General features: G+C 41.5%; 1 protein-coding gene across 4 annotated transcripts in view; it reads right to left on the bottom strand.

The window, feature by feature from the left end:
• Positions 1 to 11,722, bottom strand: part of fbxl20 (F-box and leucine-rich repeat protein 20) — a 16,999-nt gene extending 5,277 nt beyond the window's left edge. Inside the window, exons 1-10 of one of the 4 annotated variants that reach the window (XM_053612874.1) lie at positions 11,338 to 11,722; positions 6,785 to 6,846; positions 5,671 to 5,725; positions 5,424 to 5,498; positions 5,137 to 5,231; positions 2,665 to 2,733; positions 2,441 to 2,536; positions 2,015 to 2,141; positions 1,376 to 1,450; positions 854 to 984 (exon numbers count right to left, since the gene is read on the bottom strand). In XM_053612874.1, the coding sequence (XP_053468849.1) occupies positions 854 to 984; positions 1,376 to 1,450; positions 2,015 to 2,141; positions 2,441 to 2,536; positions 2,665 to 2,733; positions 5,137 to 5,231; positions 5,424 to 5,498; positions 5,671 to 5,725; positions 6,785 to 6,846; positions 11,338 to 11,379 (827 nt within the window). In that variant the 5' untranslated portion in view covers positions 11,380 to 11,722. Of the gene's footprint in view, positions 1 to 853; positions 985 to 1,375; positions 1,451 to 2,014; positions 2,142 to 2,440; positions 2,537 to 2,664; positions 2,734 to 5,136; positions 5,232 to 5,423; positions 5,499 to 5,670; positions 5,726 to 6,784; positions 6,847 to 7,419; positions 7,441 to 8,983; positions 9,409 to 10,222; positions 10,618 to 11,337 lie in introns of those variants that run through there. The other 3 variants (XM_053612873.1, XM_053612876.1, XM_053612875.1) reach the window with 3 other exon arrangements.
• Between the last annotated feature and the right edge of the window lie 3,281 nt (positions 11,723 to 15,003).

Raw genomic sequence — 15,003 nt, 5'->3', positions numbered from 1 at the left:
TTTATCATTACAAGTTACTTCCTGTTCTCACTTACAACAGTTATAAACACTCGTTCCCTCACCATCTTCTCTTTACTCTCTCTCTATTCTCTTTCTTTATCTCTTCATTCCCTCTTTATTCCCTCTCTTCATTCCCTCTTTATTCCCTCTCTCTATTCTCTCTCTTTATTCTCTCTATTCTCTCTCTTCATGTTAATAATGTAAACACACAGTGTGTTAGTGTGGAACAGTAGAGAAGTGTAAACTCTGTGATGAAGATGTTGAAACTTAAAGTTACAGCTTTACCTCTGACTGTTACACAGCGCTGACACTGGAGACTCCTTCCTTAAACACATCCCTCCTTACAGAAAACTTCACCGTATCAACGATTATTTAATCTGTTTATTATCAGTGGAGCGTGCGCTGTACGCGTCTCTGTGAACGAGCCGTTACTATAGAAACCATAACGTATTAGAACGAGTGTATTAATATAAACCTGCGCTACAGTCAGAGCCGCCGTTATAGAGAACTCATCACCGCCTCCTGACCAATCACAGTCCAGAACTCAGCAGCAGTGTGGTGTATTATAATATAAACTCTCAATACAATACAACTGCATGTGAGAGTGTGTGAGCACGTGAGTGCGTTAGTGTGTGAGTATGTGAGAGTGTGTGTGTGTGTGTGTGTGTCTGTGAGTGAGAGTGAGCCTGTGTGAAAGTGATTGAGTGCATGTGTGAGTGAGAATGTGTGTGAGTGTGTGTGAGTGAGAGTGTGTGTGAGTGTGTGTGAGTGAGAGTGTGTGTGAGTGAGAGTGTGTGTGAGTGAGAGTGTGTGTGAGTGTAAGTGTGTGTGAGTGAGAGTGTGTGTGTTATACCTGAGACGAGGGCAGTTCTGGCCCAGAGCATTCAGAATGGCGTCTGTGATGTTTGCGCAGCCGGACACACACAGCGACTGCAGCCGATGACAACCTCGACAAATCGTTATCAAGCCTTCATCTGTGATCTGCTACTCAGAACACACACACACACACACACACACACACACACACACACACACACACACACACACACACCCCTCATGAGTATGTGGTTTTGATGTGGGATCTTTAAATGTGTGTGTGAGTGCGCATGCGTTTGTGTGTGTGCGTGCGTGTGCGTATGTACATGTGTGTATATGTGTGTGTATGTGTACGCGTATGTGTATATATGTGTGTGTGTACGTATGTGTATATGTTCCTCCGTGTATTCCGGTTTCCTCCCCCAGTCCAAAGACATGCATGGTAGCCGGATTGGTGTTTCCGAAGTGTCCGTAGTGTATGAATGGGTGTGTGATGTAGATATATATATATGTGTAGTGTGTGTGTGTGTGTGTGTGTGTGTGTGTGTATATATCTTACTGAACATGTCTGCAGGTTGAGAGTGATCAGTTCTGGACAGTGAGCCCCGATGTGTTTCAGAGCCTCGTCTTCCAGCTACACGAGAGAACAGACAGAATAAAATCCACATTTACTTCAGGAACTTTCCACTAACGTCCACTAACACGGAGCGTCCACCGTATGTCCCTGTGAACCAGCGGTTACTATAGCAACGCTAACGTATTAGAACGAGCGCATCAATATAAACCTGTCGTTTGTGGTACAGCCGGAACCACTGTCCGAGACGTGCTGTTATACACAAATAACACACACCATCTGACCAATCAGATTCCAGCCTTCAGTCAGGCTATTGTATAATAACTCTGTACAGCACACACACACACACACACACACGCACACACACACACACACACACACACACACACACAATCCACATTTGAACATGTTTAGGAAGTCTGTGGGGAAATTTGCGTCTCTAGACATTTCTGTATAGAGAGCGATCTCCTGCGCTAATATTTAAATATAATATTAATAAGATATGTTAATGAGCTGGTGCATTAAATCCCGAGAACAGAGAGAAAGAGAGAAAGAGAGAAAGGGAGGATAAGGAATCTCCCATTTCAGCACAAACAGGAGAACCTGAACAAGGTTCCAGGGTACCTGCGTGCAGCCTTTGAGGAACAGGCCTTTGAGCCCCGGACAGCAGCGGACGAGCGCCTGGATGCCGTCTTTGGTCACCTGATCACACCACGAGATGTTCAGCTGCTCCAACATGGGACAGCCCTCACTACACACACAGAGAAACACACAGAACGTCAAGAACAGAAGATACGAGAGACTTTCATCTGCATTCACCCATCATGCTTACAAATCGCTCTTGCATAGATACTTCAGAAAGGAACCGTGAGAGGAACCGAGACTCAGAAAGTGGAAATGGTTCCTCCTGTGGGTCACACCGATAGTGCGAGTACACTACTGCAGAGGAGTAAAGAGTGTTTACACAGGGCAGGAAGGAGTAAACTGTGTATGTAGGAAAACTGTGTGTGTGTGTGTGTGTGTGTGTGTGTGTGTGTGTGTGTGACTCACCTGAGTGCTTTGAGAGACAGGTTGGTGATGGAGGTGCATGAGGCGAGATCTAAGTGCTTCAGTTTGGGACAGAATTTACTCAGACTGTTACAGGTACTGCATGGAGAAACACACACACACACACACACACACACACACACCATATATAATTTAGTGCTAATTATCATCCAAGTACATAATAGACACACACAAGCACGCGCGCACACACACACACACACACACACCTGTCTGTGATCTTTGTACAGCCGTTCAGACTGAGCAGCTCGATGTTTCTGCAGTTCTGTGCAAACGTCCTGCAATAAAAACACAAAACAATTACGAATCTAAAACTGCTGCGATCGTCAAGAGATAGAAACCAGAAGCAGAGCGTAAACATGAAAACATAAAAAATACACCACTAAATAATTCTCTCAGACTTCTGAACACCTCGTATTAATGCTGATGCAGGACCTTCACTGTCAGGTGTTTATTCTGGATCACACTCACACTTAAATCTGACACTTCACCTTCCTGAACACAGCACTGTGATTCTACACAGCTGAGTGAGTGCAGGAGGGAAGAAGGGAGAGAGGAAGAGAGAGAGGAAGGGAGAGAGGAAAGGAGAGAGGAAGAGAGAGAGGAAGAGAGAGAGGAAGGGAGAGAGGAAGGGAGAGAGGAAGAGAGAGAGGAAGAGAGAGAGGAAGAGAGAGAGAGGAAGAGAGAGAGGAAGGGAGAGAGGAAGAGAGAGAGGAAAGGAGAGAGAGGAAGAGAGAGAGAGGAAGAGAGAGAGGAAGGGAGAGAGGAAGAGAGAGAGGAAAGGAGAGAGAGGAAGGGAGAGAGGAAGAGAGAGAGGAAGGGAGAGAGGAAGAGAGAGAGGAAGAGAGAGAGGAAGAGAGAGAGGAAAGGAGAGAGAGGAAGAGAGAGAGGAAGGGAGAGAGAGGAAGAGAGAGAGAGGAAGAGAGAGAGGAAGGGAGAGAGGAAGAGAGAGAGGAAAGGAGAGAGAGGAAAGGAGAGAGAGGAAGGGAGAGATGAAGGGAGAGAGAGGAAGGGAGAGAGGAAGAGAGAGAGAGGAAGAGAGAGAGGAAGGGAGAGAGGAAGAGAGAGAGAGGAAGAGAGAGAGGAAGGGAGAGAGGAAGGGAGAGAGAGGAAGAGAGAGAGAGGAAGAGAGAGAGGAAGGGAGAGAGGAAGAGAGAGAGGAAAGGAGAGAGAGGAAAGAAGAGAGAGGAAGGGAGAGAGGAAGGGAGAGAGGAAGGGAGAGAGGAAGGGAGAGAGAGGAAGAGAGAGAGGAAGAGAGAGAGGAAGGGAGAGAGGAAGGGAGAGAGGAAGGGAGAGAGAGGAAGGGAGAGAGGAAAGGAGAGAGAGGAAGAGAGAGAGGAAGAGAGAGAGGAAGGGAGAGAGGAAGGGAGAGAGGAAGGGAGAGAGGAAAGGAGAGAGAGGAAGAGAGAGAGGAAGGGAGAGAGGAAGGGAGAGAGGAAGGGAGAGAGGAAGGGAGAGAGAGGAAGAGAGAGAGGAAAGGAGAGAGAGGAAGAGAGAGAGGAAGGGAGAGAGAGGAAGAGAGAGAGGAAGGGAGAGAGGAAGGGAGAGAGGAAGGGAGAGAGGAAGAGAGAGAGGAAAGGAGAGAGAGGAAGAGAGAGAGGAAGGGAGAGAGGAAGAGAGAGAGGAAGGAAGAGAGGAAGGGAGAGAGGAAGAGAGAGAGGAAGGGAGAGAGGAAGAGAGAGAGGAAGAGAGAGAGAGGAAGAGAGAGAGGAAGAGAGAGAGGAAGGGAGAGAGAGGAAGAGAGAGAGAGGAAGAGAGAGAGGAAGGGAGAGAGGAAGGGAGAGAGGAAGGGAGAGAGAGGAAGAGAGAGAGGAAGGGAGAGAGGAAGGGAGAGAGGAAGAGAGAGAGGAAGGGAGAGAGGAAGAGAGAGAGGAAGGGAGAGAGGAAGGGAGAGAGGAAGGGAGAGAGAAGGAGAGAGAGGAGAGAGAAGAGAGAGAGGAAGAGAGAGAGGAAGGGAGAGAGAGGAAGAGAGAGAGAGGAAGAGAGAGAGGAAGAGAGAGAGGAAAGGAGAGAGAGGAAAGAAGAGAGAGGAAGAGAGAGAGGAAGGGAGAGAGGAAGGGAGAGAGGAAGGGAGAGAGAGGAAGAGAGAGGAAGGGAGAGAGGAAGGGAGAGAGGAAGAGAGAGAGGAAGAGAGAGAGGAAGGGAGAGAGGAAGAGAGAGAGGAAGAGAGAGAGGAAGAGAGAGAGGAAGGGAGAGAGGAAGGGAGAGAGGAAGGGAGAGAGGAAGAGAGAGAGGAAGGGAGAGAGGAAGGGAGAGAGGAAGAGGGAGAGGAAGAGGGAGATGAAGAGAGAGAGGAAGAGAGAGAGGAAGGGAGAGAGGAAGGGAGAGAGGAAGGGAGAGAGGAAGGGAGAGAGGAAGAGAGAGAGGAAGGGAGAGAGGAAGGGAGAGAGGAAGGGAGAGAGGAAGAGGGAGAGGAAGAGGGAGATGAAGAGGGAGAGGAAGAGAGAGAGGAAGAGAGAGAGGGACAGACCGAAAACATGCAGTAGGAAAAATAGTAAAGAAAGGAACAAAGTAATGAAGGTGGGAAAGGGGAAAGGAAAGGAAGAAAGAAGGAAGTGAAAGATGGAAGGGAAGGAAAGAAAGCCAAAGGGAGGCAGCAAAGAAAGTCGGGAAAGAAAGAAAGAAGCGCGTGTGTGTGTGTGTGTGTGTGTGTGTGTGTGTGTGTGTGTGTGTGTGTGTACCTGAGTGCACTGTCTCCCACACCTAAACAGCCTCGGAGACTGAGCTTCCTCAGGAATCCTCCACATCGCTTTGAAATGTTCTCTACCACACGACCCTGCATTAAACACACACACACACACACACACACACACACACACACACACACACACACACAGGTAATATTAAGATCTGCTTTAAAATCTCTACATCTCTAACTGTATAATAATATGATGATTATAACATGCACTTGATTTTGTGTGTGTGTGTGTGTGTGTGCGTGCGTGCGTGTGTGTGTGTCCTTCCTGACCTCGATGTCCCTCTGGAAGTCAAAGAGATCAATGCGCTGCCAGTTACTGCCATCTAGAGCCAAAACGTTCCATGACTGAGGAACAAACACAAACACACATTTACTTTGTTTCTTAACTACACACATCATTAAATCCTTTTAGAACCAATCAACCTGATGTAAACACACTGAACATTGAATCTCTCTCACACACACAATTACCTTTTTTTTACTACGCACACACACACACACACACACTTTCACTCACCCGAGACACTTGTGCGCAGCGACACAGGGTGACCACATCAAGAAAGGAGAAAATTCTGGAGGGGGGAAACCTCAGATTAAAATACACATGCTTTGTACACATGCTAAACTGGTGGCCATACACTTCTATTACTTCTTAACAACATTAGCCTCATAGCTCATGTCCAAAAATGTATTGCAAATATATATATATATATAAACTCAGCATAATAAAAAGAACGGTCATCTCACATTCAACTGCTTTTAGTTCCAGCAAATTTCTTAATGTGTGTATAAATATTTGTAGGAACATAAAAAGATTCAACAACTGAGACATAAACTGAAGAAGTTTCACAGACGTTTGAAGAACAGAAATGGAATAAGAAGGAATAAGAAGGAACAGTCAGTGTCTGGTGTTCTCCAGCTGCTTTAAGTTCTACAGTACATCTCATCCTCATGGACTGCACCAGACTGGTCAGTTCTTGCTGTGAGATGTTCCTCCACTCTTCCACCAAGGCGTTTGCAAGTTCTCCATCACGTCTGGAGGACACACGCTTACATGTAATTTTCCACTGCGAGGACGATCAGCTGTCCTTCCTGTCTCCCTGTAGCACTGTCTTAGGCGTCTTACATTACACACATTGCAGTTTATTGCTCTGAACACATCTGCAGTCCTCATGTCTCCCTGCAGCAGGTCTATGGCATGTTCATGCAGGAGAGCAGGAACCCTAGACATCGTTCTTCTGGTGTTTTTCAGTCAGTAGAAATGTCTCTTTAGTGTCCTAACTTATGGTACCTGTGACCTTAATCACCTAACGCCTGTAAACTGTTCGTGTCTTGACGACGGTTCCACGGCTGCATGTGTAGTAACTGTTTATGGTTCATTGAACAAACATGAAAAACATCGTTTAAACTCTTTCCAATAAAGATCTGTAAAGATTATTCGGATTTTACAAAATGATCTTTAAAGTACAATCTCCTGAAAAGGGGGCGTTTCTTTTTTCGCAGAGTGTTTATTTAACATATTGAATTGATGCTACATTATGATAATGCTAATGATACTTTCCAAACAATCAAAAACAAAGGACAAATAATTTTTAAAACTCTCTCCCAGTCAGATCTGTGATCTCACTAACCGTAACAACAGTTCCTTTGGCAGCTTCTTGTTGATGACGGCCTCGTCGTTGTTTGAGAACATCTGAGGGTAAAAAAAAAATTATTATTATATATTAGCATATTAACTACAAAAAACCCATCCAGCTAATATTCCTGAATAGCAAAATGTAGTTTCTATTCCATAAACTTTATGTCGGTGTACAAGGAGTCCTGATGGGAAACAGCCGAGGAGTAAAAGTTAAATGTTTTAAAATGGCTGCCGCTGCATCTGAAACCAGTCACATATACAGTCATGGTGTTCAGCAGAAAATTCCACAAACACTAATCTATTCACATTTTCACACTATTAACACTAATCTATTCACATTTTCACACTATTAACACTAATCTATTCACATTTTCACACAAGTTCAGCTCAGAGTTTACAAGCTGTGACGCAACACTGCTGTTTCTCAATATGGCACAACGCGTGCGAGTTGAATTAGCGATCAATGCTAAATGCAAATACAGTAATCTTAATCGTATAGAATCGTTTTATTGACAATTTAACAACACATCTGAGGTAAATGTCGATGTTCTTGATGGTTGTGTATCCCTTCCATGGTCACTGTGTGTTTACATTTATATATAAAACACTTAACAGCTATGTACTCACTAGCATACTTTGCTAGCCTCAGTTATCAGCTAGTTTATGCTAGCTCATCTCATCTCAGTTTATCCACTCAGCTGATCTTGTTTTAAAGATCCCACATCAAAACCACATACTCATGAGTTCTGTGTGTGTGTGTGTGTGTGTGTGTGTGTGTGTGTGTGTGTGAGAGAGAGATTTTTATTCCCTCAGAATATTCAATGGAACAATGCTAATAATTAATACTTCATAGTTTTCCATTAGTTGTCTTTTTAAATCCTTTTTTTTTATCTGAGGATCTCTGCTGAATCGCATCACAAGGATAACAATTAGCTTTTTAACTGTATTTTTCTTCATTTCTCAGTGACCACAGCAGGAATGCTAAAGCAAAACTGACCTCATTATCATCATCCTACAATTCTCCTACATTAACGTGTGACATTTCCAAGTTATTGTGCCTACTGTCTTATACTGAATGATCTCTGTGAGCATTATGCTAATCATATAGCCTCAAAGAAGCCTTAGCGCTAGTAGTGGTGAACTGAAAACTTTAGCAAAAGCTAGTACTTTAGCAAAAGCTAGTTCTTCCAGCTAAAATAATGATTGTTATGATGAAATAATGATGATCTATTACAGCTGCAACATTACTGGAGGATTTGGTTAGCTTTGTTTTCCATCGCAGCTATAAAGTAATGCCGTTTGTTGCTAGAAAAGAGAATCTTCACTATTGTAGCCTGCTAGCTGTCTAATGAGCAGTGTTGTGCATAAATGTATTTTTTAGTTAAATCCCTACAGAGACACTAATCATGACCTATTTGTGTGTGTTTCTAATAAAATAGATTTAACGTTACACATTTAATTACACACTGGTGCATTATGGGTAATACACACACTCCCTCACACACAGTAGAACACAATCGCACATCAAATTACCTTAAACAATAACAACAGTCAATTGCTAGTAAATAGCATTAACCTCCATAGGTAAGCAAACCCTATCAGCTAAACAACGGTAACAGACGTTAAACTAGCCGATTAGCATCTGTCTTAGCAACGTACACAGTTTCACACGTGTTCACGCTGTCAATTATGCACTAAGTTCATAATCTATTTTTTCTCAGTTGCTTGACGATGGTACATGGAAAACAGAGCTGTTAGCGGTACAGAGCAGAATTTGACTAGCAAGAGTTTCCCTCAAGTTTACAGCTACAAAAAGCTAATAGAAGATGATGTATTTCCTGTGAGTTTCCTCTTAACGTTCTTCCTCTCCGTATTTTACAGACTTTCAGCTTAAATGTTACGCTATTTACTACTAAACCGAAATCACAATGGGCTTCATTTAGCAGCCATTTAGTAGTGTAGTAAGTTTTGTGTAAATGTTTGCAAAAAGACTGCAAAAGACCGTGCAAAACAATTTCCTGTGATTGCGATTTCACCAATTCAAGTAGTTTTACGCCGCAAATTTTGGAAAAATGTTGCAGCAAAATCAAGCATTTTTGGCCACAACAATCACGAAACAAAAAAAAAAAAACTCCACAAACACACGCAGCTACCACAAACACATACACACACACTAACCCCTCCTACTTACTACAGGGTGCCGTTACTTTTGTCCTAATTCAATGGCTCGTCTTATTTATATTATATGTATATTTACGCATTTGTTTAGGAATTGCTTTCTTGCTTGTCTTTAACCTGAAGCGACTGAGTTTCATAAACCGTCCATTAAATTAGCGCGAAATGTTAATAAAGAAGTGATTTAAACGTGACGCCGTAATCCGTTTATAAAATCGCAGGAACTCATCCACTATTACGATGACGATTTGAAGATCAATCGAGGTTCACGTGAGCGAGTCTCCTATCGCTTTGTCAACTGCTGCCGTGACTGTCGAGTTAACGCAGCTAACGTTAGTGGTTGTCAAGGCAACGATACATTCTGTCGGGTTTGACCGTTTGTTAAATAAATCAGGGTCAGGCGAGCGTGAGTCCTGCTAATAATTTGACGTTAGCAGATTTTTTTCTGCTCATTTTAAGACAGAACGTTCCGTCTGTGAAGTTTTCAGAAAGAAAAGTGGTGTTTTTTTTGAGGATTTCAGTGCGGACGCAAGACCAAAACAAAAAATAATGACTTTGTGGATTTCACAACACAGATTTCCTGGAGATCACTAAAAGACCTGGAGATACGGTACTCATATTCTGACTTAAAGGAAGACTGATGTTATTAGTCACTTCACTGCTGTAGGTGTTTAGACTGAACTGTTTGTTTCAGTATGACCATCAGAAGAGTAATGTTATTTTCCACACAGACAAACTGTTCTGTAAACAGTCACCTCCTGCCACCCCTCATTCAGTACATTTCCATGGATAACAATAATCTGATATGAACCCGATTAAGACGATACTCTGATTAAGAAACTAGCATGTAAACAGCGATTATTGATGACCTTAATCCAATTAAAGTCATACTCGAAGTAAACACAAATGGAATTAAGACGTGTGGAGTATTCCTGTTTTAGTCGCATTATCGACGTGTATTACAGAAATGTACACACCTTAATCACACTATTAACACCGTGTGAGAGTTTTGTGACAGGACACGCACACACACGGCAGTTCTCAACCCTTTTACGGCAAACAAGAGCACGTCTGCGTCCCAAACCGCGTAGATACATGTATTTCAGTTAATATATAGACGGTAAGTACGCGGTTTGGGACGCAGCCCACGGCTTCAAGCACTCGTCTATTTGCACGTACAGCATGACAAATAATTAACTGCACTTGAAGCTTTCGTAAAATTAAAAATAAAAACACCCAAAACTGTATACGGTACCATAACGAAGACCAAATGTATGTCGATACGTGGAATTTCTGGAGGAACGTCGGACGGTGCGGCGACGTAATGACGTGTGCCGTTAATCGCTCTGTGTTCCATAACACGTAAAGCAGGAACATGAAAGGAGTATTCTAAACACGACTCATGTAAACACCTTAATCAGAATACTGTCTTACTCAGAATAAGGTCAGTAATTAGATTACTGCTGTCTGTGTAAACGTAGTCAGTGTGTTTCTGCCCCCACGTTTCCACCCCACATCCAACACCCTGGGCAGTCTGAATGCTGAAACCCTTCGGAGTCTCAGCTCTGCCTAGTTTTCATTTTTTATTTGATGTCTTTACAGATAAATAATCAATCAGTAGGTGAGGATTAGTGACACAGCAGCACAAACACACACCGCCATACTGAGCTACACTCTGACGTCATAACACACAACACACAGAGCTACAGTGTTGACTTAAACACGACATGAAGGTGTTAAGAGCTCCGAGACAGCAGTGACAGTGTGAGGAGCTGACCCCGGGCTCACTCCTCTGCATTTACACCGATATATCACACTTCTGAATGATATGTTCCTCTTCTTTTTTTAATGATTCGAGGCCTCACGAGTGTGTGTGTGTGTGTGTGTGTGTGCGTGCGTGCGCGTGTCGGCTTTACAACAGTCCGGTTTATGATGAAATTCAGCACATGATGAGATTTGGTGTTTAAAGTGTATTAAGCCGTGTGTTTTCTCCGGGTTGGGATTAAATGTCTCGGTGTGTGTGTGAGAGAGAGAGACATGCGGCGGGTTTGTTTTGATAGACAGCACAAAAGAAGGGAAGGAAAGCAGAAGAATAAAATCCACAAGCAGACCCGTGGAGATCATCTGAATACCCCACAGGGACATTGTCTGGGTTTGAGGAGGTTTGTATGAGAGATTAATGGAGGTGTTAGTGTTAAAGTGCTCATATAAACAACTCGGCCTAGGAGGAAACACTGAGCTGCACACAAACAAAGAGGAAACAGCTGAGAGTTTGGACAAACAGGCCCCAAGCACTCATCTAATACACCGATCTTCACTAATCGCAGTTAGAATAGTAGATGATGGTGTTATTTTTGAAGCCGTTCTCACCTCAAAGCGACTCCGCGACACCCCGTTCACCTCCTTCCCCATTACACAGCCGGACTATTTCGGTGATATGACTCGATCTGCTATTAATCCGCTGGTTTAAAAGGGCAAAAGCGACTTCTGTGTCCCGCTTCTGGCGATATGAAGCTTTCTTCTCCTGTTCATTATCCCATATGTTTCACAAATACACCGATTTATTATTATTTTGTGTTCAGTAAGAAAACAGAGCCGCTCCTGAGCTGGAATTAAGCCGAGCTTATCTGCTGTGTTTCACTGCAGATCTCCTCCTCCTCTCCTCTCCTCTCCTCTCCCTCCTCTCCCCCTTTACCCCAGTAACATCACATCACACACTCCATACACTCCTTTACCTAACTCTCATTAACTTATCCCCAAACCAAACCCCAAACTCGCACGCGTTCTTTCTCTCCTATAGCTTTGTGTTTTAATGAACGCTCCAAACCCGCAGGTATGCAGTCACACCACTGACACACGGATATCCAGATCTACAACTCTGCACCATGATCACGATCACACATTCACATCTCAGAAATGTTCATCATGCTGAGTTATTATCTTTAAAGCGACTTTAATAGCGCCGCTGACCCATTTTCAGGTTTGTAAACAAAGCACGGAATTCTGGGTATTTGGACCTCCGTTGAAAACGTTGGTGAAGGTTTTTTATTGAATCACTTGAAGTAAAGACGAATAATCAGTGTTATATCAATTAACAGCACAAATTGTGGATTTGTTTTTTGTTTTGTTTTGTTGTTGTTTGATGCTCATTTTCTTCCTGATCTAAAGCTGGAACAGGTCTCAGATCAGTCTGGACTTTATATCAAAAAGCAACAACACGATGCAAGTATTAACGTCGTGTTATTAGTCGACCTGGACGAACAGTTGTTGTTTGTAACAAATTTACGACGTTTACATATTTGTTTAAATGTCCCATTACTCGACAAACCACAACACTGCACTGGCCGTACATATCGGAAATGACGTACGCGGAAGTTGGATAGGGTCTGTTTATGTCTAACAGACGCTGTATTGTGTGTTAGTGTTTTATCGTACAAAATCTGTGCGCTTTAAACTTTTAATATTCAACACAAATTGACGTCTTAATATGTTATAAAATAATATATTTAAGTACATAAATTTGTGTCAACCAAAAGCGGAACCAAAAGCCGAGGCGCCGTGTTCCAGCACGGAAGAAATATTTTCAAGAACACAAACCCTTTATGATGATAAACATATACATAACCTACACTTTAAACCTAAACGTTTAAACATCTATTGATCATTGAGTTCTTGTACATTAAAATAATTAAATTAAATATAACTTTGTAATAAAACAGGTTTGATTGGAGCACAGGAATATACAGGACGAGTTGGAAGCTAAACAACACAAATCTGGTCTCATTCCATCATCTTACACATTAATAAAGTGAAACTGAAGAATAAACTTGATCTGCAGTGAAAAAGAAGAAAATACAAAACCCCACTTTGTCATGTTAAGATCAATTTAACATTTTATTGTCACATTAACAGCAAGGTTTATAACATTGTACAAACATACTCTACAAAACGCAGACTACACATACAGAACTAAAACATTTTCAAATGCAGTATAAATTAAAGTAAAAGTTCAAATCTTGCCGTGGTTCAGATTAGCTGACTGTTGTTTGAGTTCAGCTTATTTTGTGAGTGATAACAATGTGGGAAGAGAACGGGACAGAAGTCCAATTTCCTTCACTTTATGGGCAATAAGATGAAATTTTAACCCTGAACTTTCATTTGATTTGGCACAGTTGTGTGGTCAGATCTCTGTGTGTTTGGCATTTTGGGCATTAAAATAATATAAAATTATCAGTCTGGTGAAGACCTTTAAATAATAACATGAACACATTTTAACACACTTAAATGATCACTACATTATTATTATTATTATTATTATTATTATTATTATTTAAACTACAGCTGGATCAGAAGGTGTTGATTAATTCTCTATAACAGCAGCTCTGACAATAGTGCAGGTTTATATTAATGTAAACCTATATATATATATATATATATATATATATATATATATATATATATATATATATATATATATATCTGTATAGAAGTAAATTCTGGTTTATTGTACATATTATTTTTTATGTCACAAACAGTTGACAAAAAAAAAGAATAAAAAAGGACATCCTTTATCAGATAACATCAAGGAAACTTTATTATTCTGTGTTTATTTAAAATGCTGATTAATGTTGTATTAGTTTTTTTTATTTTTGGAAATTTTCTTTTATTTTCCTGTGGCACTTGTATTAACCAGAATTACTCTGGAACCTTAATCTGAAAATGTTGAAGTTGTGTTTTACATCACCATTTCATCCTCTGTTCACTCCGTTTTAAAAGTCATACTCATTAGGAATGACTAGATGTTGGTCTGTAGGTTAAACCGTAATTAGGTATGACACAACCCAGTGTAAATAAACCGGAGCAGAGTCGTGTTTTACAGGATTATCAGCCCCGGCCTGGTTCATGACGTGGGTTTAAACAGAACAGAAAGAGCTAATCATGAACAACAGGTTTCATAGAGTCAGCAAACTGTTCAGTGCTCATAGGAGGGTCGTGAAAATGTCCCCGAGAAAACACCAACAATGCTGGGTAAAAAACACTGATTTATTACAGGGAATCAGGATTTAAAGGAGAAATGTATCTGAGCGGAATCACAAACACATCATGTGGTCATCTGGAAGAAGTACACAACATTTTTACTGATAATGAGACAGAGAGATGTGTTATTTATTTTTACTCTGCGTTCACTCTTTGGTGAAAAGTGTTGTTGTTGTTTTTTTCCAACATGAAGTCCTAATTCTTGTGTGTGTGTGCTGTGTTAGAGAAAAGAAAAGCTGCCTGTGAGGCTTAATAATAATCTCAGTTAGACTGTAAACTTTACACTTTCACCTCTAACACGTGTTTAAAAAAAAAACATTACAAAGGTCACCTCATCACGCTGTGGGAGATTCATCGATTTATTTCACCTTCACACGCTGATAAACTGACAAGTTCCCAATATTCTCGGCGTGCTAATGTCAGCTGACTCTATACATGATATCAATACATTTAAACCCTCTTTATTTTATTGTTTATAAGTGTTTATAGCTCATATTCTTTTAAATTAGCACATGCACTGGGTGGATTTTCCACCAACATGGCAACGCTGAGCTTTTCACTTCCTGTTTGGTCAGAAATATAAACCGGTTTGGTTTCGCAGGTGGTTGAATCATCTCATACACACATTTACTGTGTAGCTGCTTTTTCACTGCGTCGTCGGAATTTGTTAGAATAACATTGTATAGAAAATAATAATAATAAAGAGCGCCAATAAGCCTAAATCTTTAAACATCAACAACAATAATTATTTTGCTTCATTATAGGAATGAAATTATAAATATGATTTAAAGAAATACAAGAAAAATATTAGGAAGAACAATCAGCGACAGCAGCCAATCCCAGAGCGCAAAGAAGGGACTATTAATGATCTGATTGGTTGTCGCCTAGCAACACTTTAACCTAACCTGACTGCACTTCCGGGTTTTTATAAATTCAACGGATGTATATATTGTTTTCATTCTAAATAAATTTTGACACAGTAGGACTGGTAAAGATGTC

The sequence above is a fragment of the Ictalurus furcatus genome, chromosome 24, assembly GCF_023375685.1.
Source record: "Ictalurus furcatus strain D&B chromosome 24, Billie_1.0, whole genome shotgun sequence".
Taxonomy (NCBI): domain Eukaryota; kingdom Metazoa; phylum Chordata; class Actinopteri; order Siluriformes; family Ictaluridae; genus Ictalurus; species Ictalurus furcatus.
This window is presented reverse-complemented; position numbering and strand designations above follow the sequence as displayed.